The sequence below is a fragment of the Nerophis lumbriciformis genome, linkage group LG13, assembly GCF_033978685.3.
Source record: "Nerophis lumbriciformis linkage group LG13, RoL_Nlum_v2.1, whole genome shotgun sequence".
Lineage (NCBI taxonomy): Eukaryota > Metazoa > Chordata > Actinopteri > Syngnathiformes > Syngnathidae > Nerophis > Nerophis lumbriciformis.
The window spans coordinates 987,143-1,009,913 of record NC_084560.2 but is presented as its reverse complement, the minus strand read 5'-3'; the positions used below and the strand labels follow the sequence as shown (position 1 = coordinate 1,009,913).

General features: G+C 39.7%; 1 protein-coding gene across 1 annotated transcript in view; it reads left to right on the top strand.

Annotated features, from left to right (window-relative positions):
• Window positions 1-22,771, top strand: part of bard1 (BRCA1 associated RING domain 1) — a 66,108-nt gene that overhangs the window by 1,829 nt on the left and 41,508 nt on the right. The window contains exons 4-6 of the mRNA XM_072914408.1: window positions 9,593-9,741; window positions 11,481-12,403; window positions 16,598-16,678. Coding sequence (XP_072770509.1) covers window positions 9,593-9,741; window positions 11,481-12,403; window positions 16,598-16,678 — 1,153 coding nt within the window. The remainder of the gene's footprint in view (window positions 1-9,592; window positions 9,742-11,480; window positions 12,404-16,597; window positions 16,679-22,771) is intronic.

Sequence of the window (22,771 nt, the reverse complement as noted above, 5' to 3'; positions counted from 1 at the left end):
GTAAGTATATATGTAGTGTAGTAACATTCATAATAACATGTAATATATACATGATGTAAGTATATATGTCATGTAGTAACATTCATAATAACATGTAATATATACATGATGTAAGTATATATGTCATGTAGTAACATTCATAATAACATGTAACATATACATGATGTAAGTATATATGTCATGTAGTAACATTCATAATAACATGTAATATATACATTATGTAAGTATATATGTCATGTAGTAACATTCATAATAACATGTAATATATAGATGATGTAAGTATATATGTCATGTAGTAACATTCATAATAACATGTAACATATACATGATGTAAGTATATATGTCATGTAACATTCATAATAACGTAATATATACATGATGTAAGTATATATGTCATGTAGTAACATTCATAATAACGTAAGTATATATGTCATGTAGTAACATTCATAATAACATGTAATATATACATTATGTAAGTATATATGTCATGTAGTAACATTCATAATAACATGTAATATATACATGATGTAAGTATATATGTCATGTAGTAACATTCACAATAACATGTAATATTTACATGATGTAAGTATATATGTCATGTAGTAACATTCATAATAACATGTAACATATACATGATGTAAGTATATATGTAATGTAACATTCATAATAACGTAATATATACATGATGTAAGTATATATGTAATGTAGTAACATTCATAATAACATGTAATATAGACATGATGTAAGTATATATGTCATGTAGTAACATTCATAATAACATGTAATATATACATGATGTAAGTATATATGTCATGTAGTAACATTCATAATAACATGTAATATATACATGATGTAAGTATATATGTCATGTAGTAACATTCACAATAACATGTAATATTTACATGATGTAAGTATACATGTCATGTAGTAACATTCATAATAACATGTAATATATACATGATGTAAGTATGTATGTCATGTAGTAACATTCATAATAACATGTAATAAATACATGATGTAAGTATATATGTCATGTAGTAACATTCATAATAACATGTAATATACACATGATGTAAGTATATATGTATTGTAGTAACATTCATAATAACATGTAATATATACATGATGTAAGTATATATGTATTGTAGTAACATTCATAATAACATGTAATATACACATGATGTAAGTATATATGTATTGTAGTAACATTCATAATAACATGTAATAAATACATGATGTAAGTATATATGTATTGTAGTAACATTCATAATAACATGTAATATTTACATGATGTAAGTATACATGTCATGTAGTAACATTCATAATAACATGTAATATATACATGATGTAAGTATATATGTCATGTAGTAACATTCATAATAACATGTAATATACACATGATGTAAGTATATATGTATTGTAGTAACATTCATAATAACATGTAATAAATACATGATGTAAGTATATATGTATTGTAGTAACATTCATAATAACATGTAATAAATACATGATGTAAGTATATATGTATTGTAGTAACATTCATAATAACATGTAATATACACATGATGTAAGTATATATGTCATGTAGTAACTTTCATAATAACATGTAATATATACATGATGTAAGTATATATGTCATGTAGTAACATTCATAATAACATGTAATATACACATGATGTAAGTATATATGTATTGTAGTAACATTCATAATAACATGTAATAAATACATGATGTAAGTATATATGTATTGTAGTAACATTCATAATAACATGTAATAAATACATGATGTAAGTATATATGTCATGTAGTAACATTCATAATAACATGTAATATACACATGATGTAACAACAAAAACGAGACTACTAATCATGGCAGACTTGATGAGAGACAACAAAGACTACTTTGATGATCCAGAAAATTCTATTTTTGAGCCTGAATATAAGGAAGATGATGCACAAGTTTTAAAAGCTGTCTGCTAAACAGATTAAGTTAATTTAAAGTAGCAATGATTGTCTCACACACACACTAGGTGTGGTGTGGCGAAATGATTCTCTGCATTTGACCCATCACCCTTGAACACCCCCTGAGAGGTGATGCGGCGTTAGTCAAACACTAAGTATCATGTAGCAGTATTGCTAAGTGCTAAACAAGATGTACAAACATAATAAAACAATCACTTACTGTACAATGTCTGCTCTCACTGGGATAAAGACTGGTGGCATGTTTATATCTTCCACTTTACATCAACAATTCATCGTAATCCTCATGCAGGTATATAAAAAAAGGTTTAAAAAGCATCTTTCCATTTCTTTCTGGCCACCTTCGGGTCTAAGTTGGATGTGAAAGTTGACCAACTTGTCAGATTATGTCCACAACCTTCTACTATCCAGGTGAGAGACATGATTTATCATCTAGAATTAACTTTCACCAACTCAGAGGCCATGCAGCAGCTCAATATGTCAATATAGCAACATAAGCTAGTTAGCTCTCTGTGATCACGACTTTACTAAAATGGTTTGTCTGTGTTAGCACTTACAGGTAAAAGCCAGTAAATTAGAATATTTTGAAAAACTTGATTTATTTCAGTAATTGCATTCAAAAGGTGTAACTTGTACATTATATTTATTCATTGCACACAGACTGATGCATTCAAATGTTTATTTCATTTAATTTTGATGATTTGAAGTGGCAACAAATGAAAATCCAAAATTCCGTGTGTCACAAAATTAGAATATTACTTAAGGCTAATACAAAAAAGGGATTTTTAGAAATGTTGGCCAACTGAAAAGTATGAAAATGAAAAATATGAGCATGTACAATACTCAATACTTGGTTGGAGCTCCTTTTGCCTCAATTACTGCGTTAATGCGGCGTGGCATGGAGTCGATGAGTTTCTGGAACTGCTCAGGTGTTATGAGAGCCCAGGTTGCTCTGATAGTGGCCTTCAACTCTTCTGCGTTTTTGGGTCTGGCATTCTGCATCTTCCTTTTCACAATACCCCACAGATTTTCTATGGGGCTAAGGTCAGGGGAGTTGGCGGGCCAATTTAGAACAGAAATACCATGGTCCGTAAACCAGGCACGGGTAGATTTTGCGCTGTGTGCAGGCGCCAAGTCCTGTTGGAACTTGAAATCTCCATCTCCATAGAGCAGGTCAGCAGCAGGAAGCATGAAGTGCTCTAAAACTTGCTGGTAGACGGCTGCGTTGACCCTGGATCTCAGGAAACAGAGTGGACTGACACCAGCAGATGACATGGCACCCCAAACCATCACCCAACCATGCACATTTTGCATTTCCTTTGGAAATCGAGGTCCCAGAGTCTGGAGGAAGACAGGAGAGGCACAGGATCCACGTTGCCTGAAGTCTAGTGTAAAGTTTCCACCATCAGTGATGGTTTGGGGTGCCATGTCATCTGCTGGTGTCGGTCCACTCTGTTTCCTGAGATCCAGGGTCAACGCAGCCGTCTACCAGCAAGTTTTAGAGCACTTCATGCTTCCTGCTGCTGACCTGCTCTATGGAGATGGAGATTTCAAAATTGCAAAATCTACCCGTGCCTGGTTTACGGACCATGGTATTTCTGTTCTAAATTGGCCCGCCAACTCCCCTGACCTTAGCCCCATAGAAAATCTGTGGGGTATTGTGAAAAGGAAGATGCAGAATGCCAGACCCAAAAACGCAGAAGAGTTGAAGGCCACTATCAGAGCAACCTGGGCTCTCATAACACCTGAGCAGTGCCAGAAACTCATCGACTCCATGCCACGCCGCATTAACGCAGTAATTGAGGCAAAAGGAGCTCCAACCAAGTATTGAGTATTGTACATGCTCATATTTTTCATTTTCATACTTTTCAGTTGGCCAACATTTCTAAAAATCCCTTTTTTGTATTAGCCTTAAGTAATATTCTAATTTTGTGACACACGGAATTTTGGATTTTCATTTGTTGCCACTTCAAATCATCAAAATTAAATGAAATAAACATTTGAATGCATCAGTCTGTGTGCAATGAATAAATATAATGTACAAGTTACACCTTTTGAATGCAATTACTGAAATAAATCAAGTTTTTCAAAATATTCTAATTTACTGGCTTTTACCTGTATAATAACAATATTGCTAATACTTGGTTAACATGGAGTATTGTTGGTGCTTTTTGGATGGATTATGGGAGCAATGGTGTACTTCGCCAGCCCGTCCATCGCAATGCACCAGTATATATATATATATATATATATATATATATATATATATATATATATATATATATATATATATATATATATATATATATATATAATTATTATGACATGAGTGACACCCCACCCGGAAAATGACCAACAGACCCTCCAACAAGCACTCATTTTTACCCCTGAACACTGCTGCACACTTTACTCGCTCTTCTGGCTAACGCACCTTGCATGAGGCGCACACATACATCATGGAGCTGCAACAATGCAGTCTGTTGCAACACATCCCACATTTCTAGCATCCAACATCAAACAGCTCTTCCCTCGACCATCATCGCTCGCCTGCGTCAGGAACTAACAAGCCGAATACTAAAGTCCGTGAACATTGCTACAAAGTAGAGATTTTGTGTTGATGTATTGTGCACATTGACATGTGCACAGGCAGTAACAAATGATACAACAGCTAAAGAAGGTCTTCCTTGTTTATCACACAGCTGATTTCACCAGGTAAGACACAACACAACCTTGTGACCATAGGATGAACAAATATACTGCAGTACTGGGACTGTAGTGGCCATAAACAGCGTCTACAGCAGTGCTACCCAAAGTGCGGCACAGGGGCCGTCTGTGGCCCGTCACTCATTTCTCATTGGCCCTGGGAACAGTCTTAAAAACACCAAGAAACATTGGGAAAACAGCAAAAAGCATCCATCCATCCATCCATTTTCTACCGCTTAATCCCTTCGGGGTCGCGGGGGGTGCTGGAGCCTATCTCAGCTACAATCGGGCGGAAGGCGGGGTACACCCTGGACAAGTCGCCAGCTCATCACAGGGCCAACACAGATAGACAACTTTCACACTCACATTCACACACTAGGGACCATTTAGTGTTGCCAATCAACCTATCCCCAGGTGCATGTTTTTGGCAAAAAGCACAATTAGGAAAAAAAAGTTGACATCAGCTAGTAATAACACAAAAGTTTCTTTAAAAAACAACACAAAAATAAAATTATATATATGTAGGGTTGCAAAGGGGTGGAACGTTTCCGGATATTGACTACGGGAAGTTAAGCTCGGGAAGTTTGGAAATATTGACCATTTTATGATTATTCAAAGTTGGACAGCGTCCATGGGAATGAATGGGAATATATGGGAATGAATGGGGAATGACAATAATGGGAATAAGCGGTAGAAAATGGATGGATGGATGGAATAATGATAAACTATTGGGCACTTGTCTATATGCTGCTGCATCTTTGTGGCATACCTGACGTAGCTCTTTGAATCAGAATCAGAATATTTGTATTGCCATTGTTTGAGAACGGGTTCACAAACTAGGAATTGTTCTTGGTGCAATGGTGCAACATAAAGCACATATAACACAGAATAGGTAATAAGAATAACTGTAACTGAGCGATCAGATCTTGTTAATGTTAATGCGCCTGATGGCGGAGGGGAAAAGACTGTTGAGGTGGCGGGAGGTGTGGGTCTGGATGGACCGTAGTCTCCTGCCTGAGGGGAGAGTGGAGAATAGTTTGTGTCCAGGGTGAGAAGAGTCAGCTGTGATCCGACCCACACGCCTCCTGGTCCTGGAGGAGAACAAGTCCTGGAGGGATGGGAGCTTGCAGCCAATCACCTTCTTAGCAGCATGTACTATGCACTGCAGTCGATGCTTATCCTGGACTGTGGCGCCGGGGAACCACACGGTGATGGAGGAGGTGAGGATGGACTCGATGATGGCTGAGTAAAACTGCACCAGCATCTCGGTCGGCACCTTAAGTTTCCTCAGCTGCCGCAGGAAGTACATCCTCAGCTGGGCCTTCTTGATGAGGGAGCTGATGGTCGGCTCCCACTTGAGGTCCTGGGTGATGGTGGTGCCCAAGAAACGGAAGGAGTCCACAATGGAGACGGGGGTGGGACAGTCAATCAGGGTGAGGGGGGATGGTGAGGCTGTGACTTTCCTGAAGTCCATGATCATCTCCACTGTTTTCTGGGCGTTCAGCTCCAGGTTGTTGAGGCTGCACCAGGACGCCAGCCGGTCCACCTGTCTCCTGTAGGCGGACTCATCGCCATCTGAGATGAGCCCGATGAGGGTAGTGTCATCCGCAAACTTGAGCAGCTTTACGTACTGGTGACTGGAGGTGCAGCAGTTTGTATACAGGGAATAGTGCTGGGGGGAAAGTACACAGCCCTGAGGAGTACCAGTGTTCGTGGTTCGACTGTCCGAGGCAATCTTCCCCAGCCGCACGTGCTGTCTTCGCTCTGTCTCGAAGTTATTGATCGAACTGCAGAGGGAGTCGTGCACGCTGAGATGGTAGAGCTTGTCTTGTAGCAGTCCAGGGAGGATGGTGTTGAAGGCAGAGCTGAAGTCCACAAACAGGATCCTAGCGTAGGTTCCTGGGGAGTCCAGATGCTCCAGGATGAAGTGGAGGGCCAGGTTCACTGAATCATCCACAGACCTGTTGGCTCTGTAGGCGAACTGCAGTGGGTCCAGGAGGGGGGCGGTGATGTCCTTGAGGTGGGGCAAGACCAAGCGCTCAAAGGACTTCATGACCACAGACGTCAGTGCAACTGGCCTGTAGTCATTAAGTCCTGTGATCCCTGCTTTCTTGGGGACAGGGACAATGGTGGAGGTCTTAAAGCAGGACGGCACACGGCATAGCTCCTGAGAGGTGTTAAAAATGTCAGTGAAGACAGGAGCCAGCTGATCCGCACAGTGTCTGAGGGTAGAGGGGGAGACACCATCCGGCCTGGGGGCCTTCCGCGTGTTCAGCTTCAAGAACTGCCGGTGTACATCCTCCTCTCGGATGGAGAGGGCCTTTGAAGTCCTTTGATGTTTTTGGGAGTCATTTAAGTCCTTTGTGTCCTTTGCACAGTATTTGCAAATGTACACAGCCTTTCTGCCTACATTGGTTGGAGTGAAATGTCTCCACACATCAGATGGTGTACGTGGCATTATTCTCTTTGTATTTATTTATTCTTGTAAAAGACTAATGCAATGCCACACACAGATATAGATAGTCAGCTGAACAATTGGAGTAGTCTCTAAAGCAGGGGTGTCAAACTCAAATACAGAGTGGGCCAAAATTTAAAAGTGAACAAAGCCGCGGGCCAAGGTTGAACAAATTAACCTTTTAATAGGGACCCAAACAAGTTTTGCAATAAATATTGAACAAGCAAGGCTTATATAACTTTATAGTGACATGCAAAATCGAGTTTAAAATAATAATAATAATAATAATTAAAAAATATCAATGGCATATCAAATACAATTTAAATAAAAATTGAATGCCTCTTTTCTATTTGCAGCCTTCTGAGGTAAATATCAACGTGAACTTTTTCCACAGGCTAATAAATTAGAAAATAAAATAATGAATAAACCAACCATTCAGGACTTTAAACGGCTCAGTTTCCAACACACTGATCTAATCTGATGTGCCCAAGCCAGATGCCTGACATCTTTTCTGGGATGCTAGTTCATTAATGTCGGGGTTCAGGCTTTGAGCTGAGGCAACCTTCATTATCGAACGAAGGTGTTCATCAGTCATTATATCTCGTATTCCACAGTCTTGGGGGCGTGCCTTACAGGCACTGCTTTTAACGTCCTCTACGAGCTGACGTCACGTCCGCTTTTCATCCCTTCTAACAACGTGCCCGCCCAGTCACAAGATATGAGCGGCACACACACGTAAATGCAAAGCATACTTCTTCAACAGCGATACAGTATACACTGAGAGTGGCCGTATAAGCAACTTTAACACTTTTAGAAATATACGCCACACTGAATCCTTTGCAACACTAACTCTTCCGGGACGCTATATTTTAGCGTCCTGGAAGAGTTAGTGCTGCAAAGGGCTCTGGGTATTTGTCCTGTTGTGTTTATGTTGTGTTACTGTGCGGATGTTCTCCCAAAATGTGTTTGTCATTCTTGTTTGGTGTGGATTCACAGTGTGGCGTATATTTCTAACAATGTTAAAGTTTTTTTATACTGGCACCCTCAGTGTAGCCTGTATCGCTGAAGATCAAGTATGCGTTGCATTCACTTTTGTGTGCGTGCCAAAGCCGCACATATTATGTGATTGGGCCAGCACATGTTGGACTGGATGAAAAGGGGACGTTACAATTCTCGGGAGGGGCATTGAAATTTGGGAGTCTCCCGGGAGGATTGGTAAGTATGAGAATTAGCGGTGTACCGCGGCACACGGCGGGCCAGCTCTAGTGTTAATTTGATATCACCCCACGGGCCAAGTGAAATTTGGCCCGTGGGCCAGAGTTTGACACCCATGCTCTAAAGATATGTTACTGATGGACAAATGAATAGAAATAGGCTAGATGAATAAATGAACAGTCAATCAGCATGCTAAATCAAACTATAAGCTACATTCTTGTATGACAACAGAATGGCTAGAAGAACAGAAGGCAGAGGAAACTACACCTTTTCATTTAGTATTTGCTACTTGAACTTTACACATCACAGAAAAGGTCAATTCAGATTGCCAACGTTGTTAGCATAAATTAATGGGATTTAACATAGAGAAAATTAGCATCACGGCTAACGGAGGAATATTTTGGGTTCATTATGAGACTGTGGTGGTACATAAACCTAGCTAGCTAGAGATATTGGCCCCAAAATCATTGAACAAGTACAGGAACAGCTAGCTAGCTTGAGTGTAAGTCTGCTGGAGTAGTCTACAGTCATACAGTAACAAGCAATATTACACTTAAATACCATATATCAAATATATTTACACCATCAACACTTACCTGACTGGATGAAGTCCTTGGGCTCAAATACAAGTGTAGCCTCAATAGCCCTGCTGTAGTGTGAAGCATGCTGGGAATTATCTGGCCATGTGATGGAAGAACGCACTGCACATGTGATGGAGGAATGCACAGTGCAGGGTTGAAATTCTACTGAATTTGCATGAAATCAGGTTGTTTTTGCTAATAATCATGCTGCAAGATCTAGCATGTTGCATTCAATGTTTATTCCCATTCATTCCCGTTAATTCCCATGGAAAGTTTTCAACTTTGAATATTCCCAACACTTTGCAGCCCTAGTGTATATATACACAAAAGCATAGTTGACACAGGGGTAGATCTTGCCATATTTTACGACTTAGAATGCATTAAAAAACAAAACATAATTGTTCTTGTCCTACATGAGCATTGTGAATGTTAAGCAAAATGCCCCAAATAGTGAAGTTCCCCTTTATTATCGGATTTATCAGTATGAAGTCATCATTTCTCATATTGGACCGATAATTATCCGTCCGATATTTATCGTGCCCCTCTGAATAATGATATGCTGTACTTCAAATACATGTGTAGTGCACTTTGCAGTTGAGTGAGCTGTTTTTAGTGCGCTGTGAATTGAAATGTTTTCAAAGGTGCGTTCGATCCGTAGGTCTTGTGCAGGCCCACAGGCAGGGGATGGCTGTGTGGTTTGTCAGAGCCCCGCCTGGGTAAAGGACATCCACATCAACCGGCAGCTCAGCAGTATCATACAGCGCTTCAGTGGCTTGGAGTCCATGTTCCACCCCGGCCAACAGGCAGGTAAATATTGCTCAATATTTAATGGCTTTTGTTACGTCGTCTTGGTGGCTGAGTGAAATATATGGTTGTAACACAATGGGAGCACGGTCCATACATACTGATCATATACGACACAGCCTTTAGCTGACCATGTAGCCTTTAGTATTACAGTTATTTGTTAATAATGCATGTTGATGACATATTCCAGCAAAAATTGGCCCACAAATTTTGCAGCGACAAGCAAACAAATGCATTCTTGTCGCAATGTTGCGTCCTCGCTAGCGAGCGGCTAATGTCCCTCCACAGTGCAAAGCTGCTTTTAAGTTAGCAGTCCGCACCCCCATGGCGGGAAATAAACTTGTGGGTGTATGTCCACAACCTTCTACTATCCAGGTGAGAGACTTGATTTATCATCTAGAATTAACTTTCACCAACTCAGAGGCCATGCAGCAGCTCTATATGTCAATATAGCAACATAAGCTAGTTAGCTCTCTGTGATCCACTAAAAATAGTTTGTCTGTGTCAGCGCTCATTATAACAATATGGCTAATACTTGTAAATATTCATGTCACCACATGCAAATGGAGAATTGTTGCTGCTTTTTTGCAGCTGCATTTTGGAGCAGCTGCAGACGTGAGAGGGAGGACTGACTAATTCCAAAATACAAAGAGTTACAGTAATCCAGCCCAGATGTGATAAAGGCATGGATTACTGTCTCTAACTGTTGCTTAGAAAGAAGAGTTTTTTAACCTTAGCCAGCTGATGTAAATAAAAAAAAAGCTGTCTCTCTGTCAGAGTTTGTTGGTGACGAACCCCAAGATGCAGAGATGACGGCAGGCATTGAGCGAGAAAACATGATTTAATTTAACACTATAGCAAAAAAACAAACAAAAGGCGCGCACAAGGCGGAGAACAAACTTGGCTATGAACTAAAATAGCACGAAGGCTAACTGTCGACAAGAAACAAAAACACTTACTGTGACACGAAGGAACTATGACATGAGCAGAGTGAACAAAAGTAGACAGAGCTACAACGACAAGTATTATAACATGTAGTAGTGACAACAAGTATTAGCGACAATGACAATAATCCAGCAGTGACTGGAGGGTAGGGCAGGTATAAATAGCAGCTGGCTGATTGACACCATGTGCCAATCAGCCACAGCTGAGGGGACACAGCACTCAGGGAGACAAACAGTAAACAGAACCAAAACAAGAGCGCTGACAGGAAATACTACACACAGAGGAAAAACTAAAACACAACCAAACTGTCCACTGTGCCAATCTGACGCTCCAATTTCAAATCACTGTCAATACCAAAGCCCAGCTTGGTGATCATGGTCTAACGTGCAAAGCCAAAGGGCCAAAGTCAACAGGGGGAGCTCACAGGTACCACTAGGTCCGAACACTATTTACGACTTAGAATGCGCAACACAAAGAAGGACACACGTGTTCTTGTCTTACATAATGATTGTGAATGATGGGCAACTTTCCAAAAAAGTGGGAATACTTAAAAACATTGTGATATTTTCAAACTGCCAGATTAGATCAAACTTTCTTGACTTTAATGTTACATTTCCAATGTTTCAAACATATTTTGACACACACACGTAGGGTGCTGACCAAGCTTTCAGAGTTCATGAATTTGACTTCAGTGACCTTCACCAAAGTCTAAAAACACACTTGCACTTTGTGACCTTTTCAAGGCAAGAGAGTTCCTTTGAATGAAGAATTGGTTGATTTCTTATTTCATGGCGCAGAGTCCCCTGAGGCTGCCGTACGGCCTCACAACGAGGGCACCGTCTTAAAACACAAGAAGAACTTCAAGATCTGGTTCAGTCCTCGCAGCCGTAAAGTCCGTTGCATGGTGAAGAAAAGTCCAGAAGACGCCACACCTGCCAGCGAGTCCTCAGAAGAAACATCTGTGGCTCAGCCAGATGCTGAAGTCGCTCCATTGAACAACCTGACAGTTTTCAACTTCCCTTCATCTTCCCAAGACTCTGGCTCCTTGTCTCCTAAATCCAAGACAATCAAGAAGAAAAAGAAGAAGAACATTTCCCGCAGTCAGGCAAGAATAGAAAGAGTTAGACGGAAGGAGAGGATGAAGAAGAACAAGCTGGATGCCATAAACAAGCAGTGGGGCATCACAGAGGATGAAAATGCCTTCATGGAATCAGAGATGACTGCTGCAGAAGTGGAAGGGCGCTCCAACAAACGAGTTTCCTTCGTCAGCCCTGACTCTGGCACCAGCACCATAAAAGAAGGAATCATCGACAAGCTCTGTCAGAATGAAGCAGACAACTTTTGTGAAGCACTGCCTGCCTCCGAGTCCTTCCCAAAAGACAGTCCCAGGAAATCGCCCACAGTGTCTTCTCCCAAGCATTCCTCCAAACGCCCTAAACTGGAGGGCGAGGCTGTTCCCCTGCAGACCACACCCAAAAGGCCAAGTGTCTCGCCCGGCCGCTGCAGAAGATCATCGTCTCCACTTGCCCGCAAATCTCCTTCGCCCAGCCGGAGGTGCAGGAAGACATGCCAAGAGGATCAAGGACAGAGCCCCCTTCTCCCAAGCAAAAAATCTCCCTCTTCCCGTGCACTCCTGGGACGCACTACCTCGGGCAGCCCAGCACTCATGAAGAAGAAGAACCACAAAGGAGAGACCCCGCTACATCTGGCCGCTATTAAGGTAACTTCTCATCACTCTTCCAATGACTCTGGTAAGGCTTCAATTCCAAACCAGACCACTACAGTACTAGTTTTATTTAAGTGTGTGTTGTCCTATGATTATGTCTCCACTGGGAAGCTGTGAGTAGATGGTCCTATGTTAATTATTCACACATTGTTGTTGTGACAAACATGTATGTTCAGAAGGGTCACGTACTTGTCTGGCTCAGAGCATGAGAGAAGCCTTCAAAGTAGATGGTTGAAACCTCAGTGGAACCTCGATTTACAAACCCCTCTATTTGCAAACTTTTCAATTGACTAATTTTTAGCTTCAGCTAGGGCTGGGTGATGTATGGAATATACTGGATACATCGTGGGTTTGTCTCTGTGCGATATAGAAAATGACTATATGGTGATATTGGAGTATACGTTCTCACGCAGTTGCTTTTAGCTGCAGGCATTACACTACAGGCTCTTCTCACTCTTTCTTGTCTCTCCTTCTCACAGAGACATAAAACAAGTGCATCTTCTTACATACGTCACATACTGTTACGTGTGCAACGTCATACGCTCTCACGGAGCAGACAGGTAGCGGCATGGTAACGTTAGCTGTGGTGCTAATGGTAATACGAGAGAGAGAAGGTGCCAATCTGGTAACAAATGAAGGAAGAATAATTAATTCCCAAGAAAAACAGCAGGGGGTCCATCGTCTGGCGGTGGTTTGGCTTCAAGCGGGAATATGTTGAACAGACAAGTGTAATATGTCAAGTGTGGGGCAAAAGCGTTGCTACAAAAAGTAGCATTACTGCTAATTTGTAGCATCATTTGAAAAGTCACCCGCTAGAGAATGAAGAGTGCTTGAAACTCTGCATGTCAACATCTCCGTTCAGTGCCACACCCACAAAATGCCCAAGCAACCATTTCCACATCAACACCGTATGAAACAAATAGTCAACAACAGAAGGAGATAACGTCCGCAGGAACCTACCACATAGTGAAGGACATACACTATTTGATTTCCTATTATGCAGCTCATTTTTATTTGACACTTATTGAAATATCTTGTGTGACATCATGCACAAAAGTGCACTTTATTTGTTTTAAACTATTGTAGTGGCAATAAGTGCACTTTAATTTAGTGTTGTTTTGATATGTCATCTTAGTGACATCATGCACAAAAGTGCACTAATAGCTTGTTTTAAAATGTCTCTGACAATCTTGCACTTTCTGTTTGGAAATGACATGAATGTTTGTGCCACTGCTTAATAACTCTTTAATAAATATACTTTTACTTGTGACTTCCCTCTCTGCATGAAAGTTTAAAAGTAGCATATATTAATGAAGAAGAATGTTTTAATGTAGACACATAGAATCATCATACTGCTGTCATTATATGCATCAAGTGTTCATTCAAGGCTAAGGCTAAATATCCACATATGTATGGTGTATGGTGACATGGACTAAACATATCCACATATATATGGTGTATGGTGACATGGACTAAACATATCCACATATATATGGTGTATGGTGACATGGACTAAACATATCCACATATATATGGTGTATGGTGACATGGACTAAACATATCCACATATATATGGTGTATGGTGACATGGACTAAACATATCCACATATATATGGTGTATGGTGACATGGACTAAACATATCCACATATATATGGTGTATCGTGACATGGACTAAACATATCCACATATATGTGGTGTGGATATGTTTAGTCCATGTCACGATACACCATATACCGTATTTTCCGCACCATAAGGCGCCCTGGGTTATAAGCCGCGCCTTCAATGAACGGCATTTCAAAACTTTGTCCACCTATAAGCCGCCCCGTGTTATAAGCCGCATCTAACTGCGCTAAAGGAATGTCAAAAAAACAGTCAGATAGGTCAGTCAAACTTTAATAATTTATTAAAAACCAGCGTGATGTGGGCGCGCATGGAGTCGTATATCAACATGGACGGAGCTGCGTGAAAAAAGCCACCCGGCCTCTTCGCGTAAACTTACCTTAACCACTCGCTCATCTTTTCTTCATCCATCCATCCCTTCGAGTTAGCTTTTATGATGACGCCGGCTGGAAAGGTCTCTTTTGGCAAGGTCTTCCTTTTGAATATCACCATGGGTGGAAGTTTCTGGCCATTAGCATGGCAAGCTAGAACCACCGTGAAGGATGACTTCTCATTCCCTGTGGTGCGAATATTCACCGTACGTGCTCCCGTTGTATCCACAGTGCGGTTCACAGGAATATCAAAAGTCAGTGGAACCTCGTCCATGTTGATAATGTTCTCTGGCCGGATCTTTTTTTCAGCTATCTTGTTTTTACAATATGCACGGAAAGTAGCCGGCTTTTCTTGAAAGTCTTTAGGCAGTTGCTGTGAAATAGTAGTCCGTGTGCGGATGGAGAGATTGCGTCTTTTCATGAACCGGAAACCTGTCGCTTAGTAGGAGCCATTTTGTGGTCTTTACAGATGTAAACACACAAAGGAAATGAAACGTAATATCCGCGCGCTTCTTCTTCTTCTACGCGGGCGGGTGGTTGCTTACAGTAGAAGAAGCGCTTCCTGTTCTATGGGGGCGGGTGCTTACCTTGGCGGTTGCTTGCGTAGAAGAAGAAGCACTTCCTCTTCTACGGGGAAAAAAGATGGCGGCTGTTTACCGTAGTTGCGAGACCGAAACTTTATGAAAATGAATCTTAATATTAATCCATATATAAAGCGCACCGGGTTATAAGCCGCACTGTCAGCTTTTGAGTAAATTTGTGGTTTTTAGGTGCGGCTAATAGTGCGGAAAATACGGTATATGTGGATATGTTTAGTCCATGTCACGAGACACCATATATATGTGGATATTTTGCCTTAGCCTTGAATGAACACTTGATGCATATAATCACAGCAGTATGATGATTCTATGTGTCTACATTAAAACATTCTTCTTCATACTGCATTAATATATGCTACTTTTAAACTTTCATGCAGAGAGGGAAATCACAATTCATAGTATATTTATTAAAGAGTTATTAAGCAGTGGCACAAACATTCATGTCATTTCCAAACAGAAAGTGCAAGATTGTCAGAGACATTTTAAAACAAGCTATTAGTGCACTTTTGTGCATGATGTCACTAAGATGACATATCAAAACAACACTAAATTAAAGTGCACTTTTTGTACAGAACGCCACTACAATAGTTTAAAACAAATGAAGTGCACTTTTGTGCATGATGTCACACAAGATATTTCAATAAGTGTCAAATAAAAATGAGCTGCATATCAAATAGTATATGTCCTACGGTGTTGATCTGGAAATAGTTGCTTCGGCATTTAGTTGGTGTGGCACTGAACGGAGATGTTGACATGTAAAGACATATTCCCACTTGAAGCCAAACCACCGTCAGACAATAGACCCTGTGCTGTTTTTGGGGGAATTAATTCTTCCTCCATTTGTTCCCAGATTAGCACCTTCTTTCTTGCGTATTACCACTCGCACCACACCGTTAGCTGTTAGCATCCCAGCTAACATTACCCATGCTGCAACTTGTCTGCTCCGCGGGAGCGTGTGACGTTGCACACGTGACAGTATGTGACGTATGTAAGAAGGCGCGCTTGTTTTATGTCTCTGTGAGAAGGAGAGACAAGAAAGAGTGATAAAAGCATGTAGTGTAATGCCTGCAGCTAAAAGCAACTGCGTGAGAACATATACTTCAATATCATATGACCACCAGTCATTTTCTATATCGCACAGAGACAAACATGCGATATATCCAGTATATCGATATATTGCCCAGCCCTAGCTGGAACACATTATTCATCTTTACATTTGCTTCACTATACAAGCTTTTCCATTTATGAACCAGTTACGTTTGTAAATGGAGGTTCCACTGTACTAAAATTGGGTTAAGTCCAAAGCATTAATAAAAAGTGAAACTTTGCACAAAAAAATCAACTCTGGACAAAAATGAATGGTATGGTTTCAGAATCTTGTGGAAACAATGTCATGGCGAATATAATCAATGCTTAAGGTAGTCCAATAAATGATTAGTGTGTAGTTTTTATAGTAGTGCCTACAATATCACACACTCTAGGCTGGTTTGAAATAATCTCCCAAGATACTAGACAAGGCATTACCATAACAGCCTTCTGTAGGCATACAACAGCTGCTATGTTTCAATGATGTTTGTTCATTCTCTTTGGGGTCCAGGGGGATGTAGAGGCTGTCCAAAAACTATTGGAGCAGGGAGCTGACCCCAACCTGAAGGACAATGCTGGATGGACACCTCTGGTAATTCCTGCACACCTCGGTGGAAACACCCGTGTAGTAGTGGGAAAGTCAGTCTGTGCAACTACAGGAGCATCTCAATGAAATATCACTTTTTCAAAGCTTCATTTCAAAAGGGAAACTAGTTCTAAAGAGTTGCTACACACTATTGTTATCCTAATACCAATAGTCCACACTATTGTTGTCCTAATACCTATAGTCCACACTAGTGTTGTCCTAATACCAATAGTCCACACTAGTGTTGTCCTAATACCAATAGTCCACACTAGTGTTATCCTAATACCAATAGTCCACACTAGTGTTGTCCTAATACCAATAGTCTACACTATTGTTGTCCTAATACCAATAGTCCACACGAGTGTTGTCCTAATACCAATAGTCCACACTAGTGTTGTTCTAATACCAATAGTCCACACTAGTGTTGTCCTAATACCAATAGTCCACACTATTGTTGTCCTAATACCAATAGTCCACACTAGTGTTGTTCTAATACCAATAGTCCACACTAGTGTTGTCCTAATACCAATAGTCCACACTATTGTTGTCCTAATACCAATAGTCCACACTAGTGTTGTCCTAATACCAATAGTCCACACTAATGTTGTCCTAATACCAATAGTCCACACTATTGTTGTCCTAATACCAATAGTCCGCACTATTGTTGTCCTAATACCAATAGTCCACACTTGTGTTGTTCTAATACCAATAGTCCACACTATTGTTGTCCTAATACCAATAGTCAGCACTAGTGTTGTCCTAATACCAATAGTCCACACTAGTGTTGTTCTAATACCAATAGTCTACACTAGTGTTGTCCTAATACCAATAGTCCACACTAGTGTTGTCCTAATACCAATAGTCCACACTAGTGTTGTCCTAATACCAATAGTCCACACTAGTGTTGTCCTAATACCAATAGTCCACACTATTGTTGTCCTAATACCAATAGTCCACACGAGTGTTGTCCTAATACCAATAGTCCACACTAGTGTTGTTCTAATACCAATAGTCCACACTAGTGTTGTCCTAATACCAATAGTCCACACTATTGTTGTCCTAATACCAATAGTCCACACTAGTGTTGTTCTAATACCAATAGTCCACACTAGTGTTGTCCTAATACCAATAGTCCACACTATTGTTGTCCTAATACCAATAGTCCACACTAGTGTTGTCCTAATACCAATAGTCCACACTAATGTTGTCCTAATACCAATAGTCCACACTATTGTTGTCCTAATACCAATAGTCCGCACTATTGTTGTCCTAATACCAATAGTCCACACTTGTGTTGTTCTAATACCAATAGTCCACACTATTGTTGTCCTAATACCAATAGTCAGCACTAGTGTTGTCCTAATACCAATAGTCCACACTAGTGTTGTTCTAATACCAATAGTCTACACTAGTGTTGTCCTAATACCAATAGTCCACACTAGTGTTGTCCTAATACCAATAGTCCACACTATTGTTGTCCTAATACCAATAGTCCACACTTGTGTTGTTCTAATACCAATAGTCCACACTATTGTTGTCCTAATACCAATAGTCAGCACTAGTGTTGTCCTAATACCAATAGTCCACACTATTGTTGTCCTAATACCAATAGTCTACACTAGTGTTGTCCTAATACCAATAGTCCACACTAGTGTTGTCCTAATACCAATAGTCCACACTAGTGTTGTCCTAATACCAATAGTCCACACTAGTGTTGTCCTAATACCAATAGTCCACACTAGTGTTGTCCAAATACCAATAGTCTACACTAGTGTTGTCCTAATACCAATAGTCCACACTAGTGTTGTCCTAATACCAATAGTCCGCACTATTGTTGTCCTAATACCAATAGTCCGCACTAGTGTTGTCCTAATACCAATAGTCTACACTATTGTTGTCCTAATACCAATAGTCCGCACTATTGTTGTCCTAATACCAATAGTCCGCACTATTGTTGTCCTAATACCAATAGTCTACACTATTGTTGTCCTAATACCAATAGTCTACACTATTGTTGTCCTAATACCAATAGTCTACACTATTGTTGTCCTAATACCAATAGTCCACACTATTGTTGTCCTAATACCAATAGTCCACACTATTGTTGTCCTAATACCAATAGTCCACACTAATGTTGTCCTAATACCAATAGTCCACACTATTGTTATCCTAATACCAATAGTCCACACTATTGTTGTCCTAATACCAATAGTCCACACTATTGTTGTCCTAATACCAATAGTCCACACTAGTGTTGTCCTAATACCAATAGTCCACACTAGTGTTGTCCTAATACCAATAGTCTACACTAGTGTTGTCCTAATACCAATAGTCTACACTAGTGTTGTCCTAATACCAATAGTCCACACTAGTGTTGTCCTAATACCAATAGTCTACACTAGTGTTGTCCTAATACCAATAGTCCACACTAGTGTTGTCCTAATACCAATAGTCCACACTAGTGTTGTCCTAATACCAATAGTCCACACTATTGTTGTCCTAATACCAATAGTCCACACTATTGTTGTCCTAATACCAATAGTCCACACTAGTGTTGTCCTAATACCATTAGTCCACACTAGTGTTGTCCTAATACCAATAGTCCACACTATTGTTGTCCTAATACCAATAGTCCACACTAGTGTTGTTCTAATACCAATAGTCCACACTAGTGTTGTCCTAATACCAATAGTCCACACTATTGTTGTCCTAATACCAATAGTCCACACTAGTGTTGTCCTAATACCATTAGTCCACACTAGTGTTGTCCTAATACCAATAGTCCACACTATTGTTGTCCTAATACCAATAGTCCACACTAGTGTTGTTCTAATACCAATAGTCCACACTAGTGTTGTCCTAATACCAATAGTCCACACTATTGTTGTCCTAATAGTCCACACTAGTGTTGTCCAAATACCAATAGGCCACACTAATGTTGTCCTAATACCAATAGTCCACACTAGTGTTGTCCTAATACCAATAGTCCGCACTATTGTTGTCCTAATACCAATAGGCCGCACTATTGTTGTCCTAATACCAATAGTCCACACTAGTGTTGTCCTAATACCAATAGTCCACACTATTGTTGTCCTAATACCAATAGTCCGCACTATTGTTGTCCTAATACCAATAGTCCGCACTAGTGTTGTCCTAATACCAATAGTCCACACTATTGTTGTCCTAATACCAATAGTCCACACTATTGTTGTCCTAATACCAATAGTCCGCACTATTGTTGTCCTAATACCAATAGTCCGCACTAGTGTTGTCCTAATACCAATAGTCCGCACTATTGTTGTCCTAATACCAATAGTCCACACTATTGTTGTCCTAATACCAATAGTCCGCACTAGTGTTGTCCTAATACCAATAGTCCGCACTAGTGTTGTCCTAATACCAATAGTCCACACTAGTGTTGTCCTAATACCAATAGTCCACACTATTGTTGTCCTAATACCAATAGTCCGCACTAGTGTTGTCCTAATACCAATAGTCCACACTAGTGTTGTCCTAATACCAATAGTCCGCACTAGTGTTGTCCTAATACCAATAGTCCACACTAGTGTTGTCCTAATACCAATAGTCCGCACTAGTGTTGTCCTAATACCAATAGTCCGCACTATTGTTGTCCTAATACCAATAGTCCACACTATTGTTGTCCTAATACCAATAGTCCACACTAGTGTTGTCCTAATACCAATAGTCCACACTAGTGTTGTCCTAATACCAATAGTCCGCACTATTGTTGTCCTAATACCAATAGTCCACACTATTGTTGTCCTAATACCAATAGTCCACACTAGTGTTGTCCTAATACCAATAGTCCACACTATTGTTGTCCTAATACCAATAGTCCGCACTATTGTTGTCCTAATACCAATAGTCCACACTAGTGTTGTCCTAATACCAATAGTCCACACTATTGTTGTCCTAATACCAATAGTCCACACTAGTGTTGTCCTAATACCAATAGTTTGGTACCACTGACAAAATGTATTTTGATACTTTTCAAAATCAAGGGGACCACAAAAAATGGCATTATTGGCTTTATTTAACAGAAAATCTTAGGATACATTAAGCTTATATTTCTTATTGCAATCACATTATTTATTAAATAAGATGTTGAACATACTAGACAACTTGTCTTTTAGTAGTAAGTAAACAAACAAAGACTCCTAATTAGTCTGCTGACGTATGCAGTAACATATTGTGTCATTTATACACCTATTATTTTCTACACATTATGAGGGATTATTAATGTATTTGTTCATTTACTATAAATATTTGCTTACTTTCTGTTTGAACATGTTCTACCTACACTTTTGTTCAAATGTAATAATCACTTTTTCTGTTGCTTGATACCACACTTGTGGGTGTGGATCCAATAGCAAGTAGTTACAGGATCATACATTGGTCATAGTTCCAGTTCTCCTGTGTCCAGGGACGTACTTCCTGACTTTATAAACAATAATAATATGACAAAAGTGATAGTAATATTTGATATGGTTACAGTCGATAATAGCATAGATCTATCCATTTGTTTACATTCAGTAGCCCTTGCTTGCTGTTAGCTATTTCTTGTCCTGCAATATGTTTTCTTACAAAAAAAAAAATACATATATATATATATATATATATATATATATATATATATATATATATATATATATATATATATATATATATATATATATATATATATATATATAAGTATATGTAAGAGAAGTGGTTAATTTGTCGCCTTGAAGGCAAAGATGAGTAATTTAGACGTAGCTAAACATTGTCAAGGGACATTAGCTTCTAGCTAACTGTTTTAAAGCATTGCTTCACTTTTATCGCTAGTTTTTAAGCCAAAATGCATCCATTGTCTCTCTTCTGTCTCCACTCTGTTCTTGCTTATAAGTGCTCTCTCTCTCTGTCTCTCTGTGTGTGTGTGTGTGTGTGTGTGTGTAAACTTCAACCAACCAACTTGATATCGGCTAACTATCAGCATGTTAGCATGCTAACATAAGTGTGCTAGCTTTTTTAGGCAATTTTGTAGCCTCAGATTCATATAACTTGGTACTTGACACATGCTAACGTTAGCATTTTAGCATGCTAATTTTTTTGTTGTAGACAATTTTACAGCCGAACACCTCAGTCATTTACCATGAATTGATTAACGTGGAGCCCGACTTAAAGAAGTGTAAAAACCTATTGGGGTGTTACCATTTAGTGGTCAATTGTAATGAATATGTACTGTACTGTGCAATCTACTAATAAAAGTCTCAATCAATCAATCAAAGTCATATAACTTGGTACTTGACACATGCTAGCGTTAGCATTTTAGCATGCTAACTTTTTTTGCCAATTTTACAGCCGAACAATTGATACATGCTGACTGTTAGCGCGTCAACATTCACGTTTAAGTTTAACTTGCACATTTCACCATTTTGTGTGTAATGTCTTTATTGTGTCTTTAAAATGTGTGGCGAGCCAATAGAAAAGGAGTTTGACCACCCTTGATGAACAGTACAGTATGGAGACACCCTCATGTCACTAATGGGGCATGTTTGGAAGAAGTATGAATGAAAGAAAGATTGTGTGATTTCACATTTCCGGGACTTAAGCAGGTCCCAAATCCACAAAAACAGGCACCAATAGTTAAAGGAAGTTGGTTTTGCATACAAGTTGCCTACCGTATTTTCCGCACCATAAGGCGCCCTGGGTTATAAGCCGCGCCTTCAATGAACGGCATATTTCAAAACTTTGACCACCTATAAGCCGCCCCGTGTTGTAAGCCGCATCTAACTGCGCTAAAGGAATGTCAAAAAAACAGTCAGATAGGTCAGTCAAACTTTAATAATATATTAAAAACCAGCGTTCTAACAACTCTGTTCACTCCCAAAATGTACGCAAATGTGCAATCACAAACATACGTATATCAACATGGACAGAGCTGCGTGAAAAAAGCCACCCGGCCTCTTCGCGTAAACTTAAACTTACCTTAACCACTCGCTCATCTTTTCTTCATCCATCCCTTCGAGTTAGCTTTTATGATGACGCCGGCTGGAAAGGTCTCTTTTGGCAAGGTCTTCCTTTTGAATATCACCATGG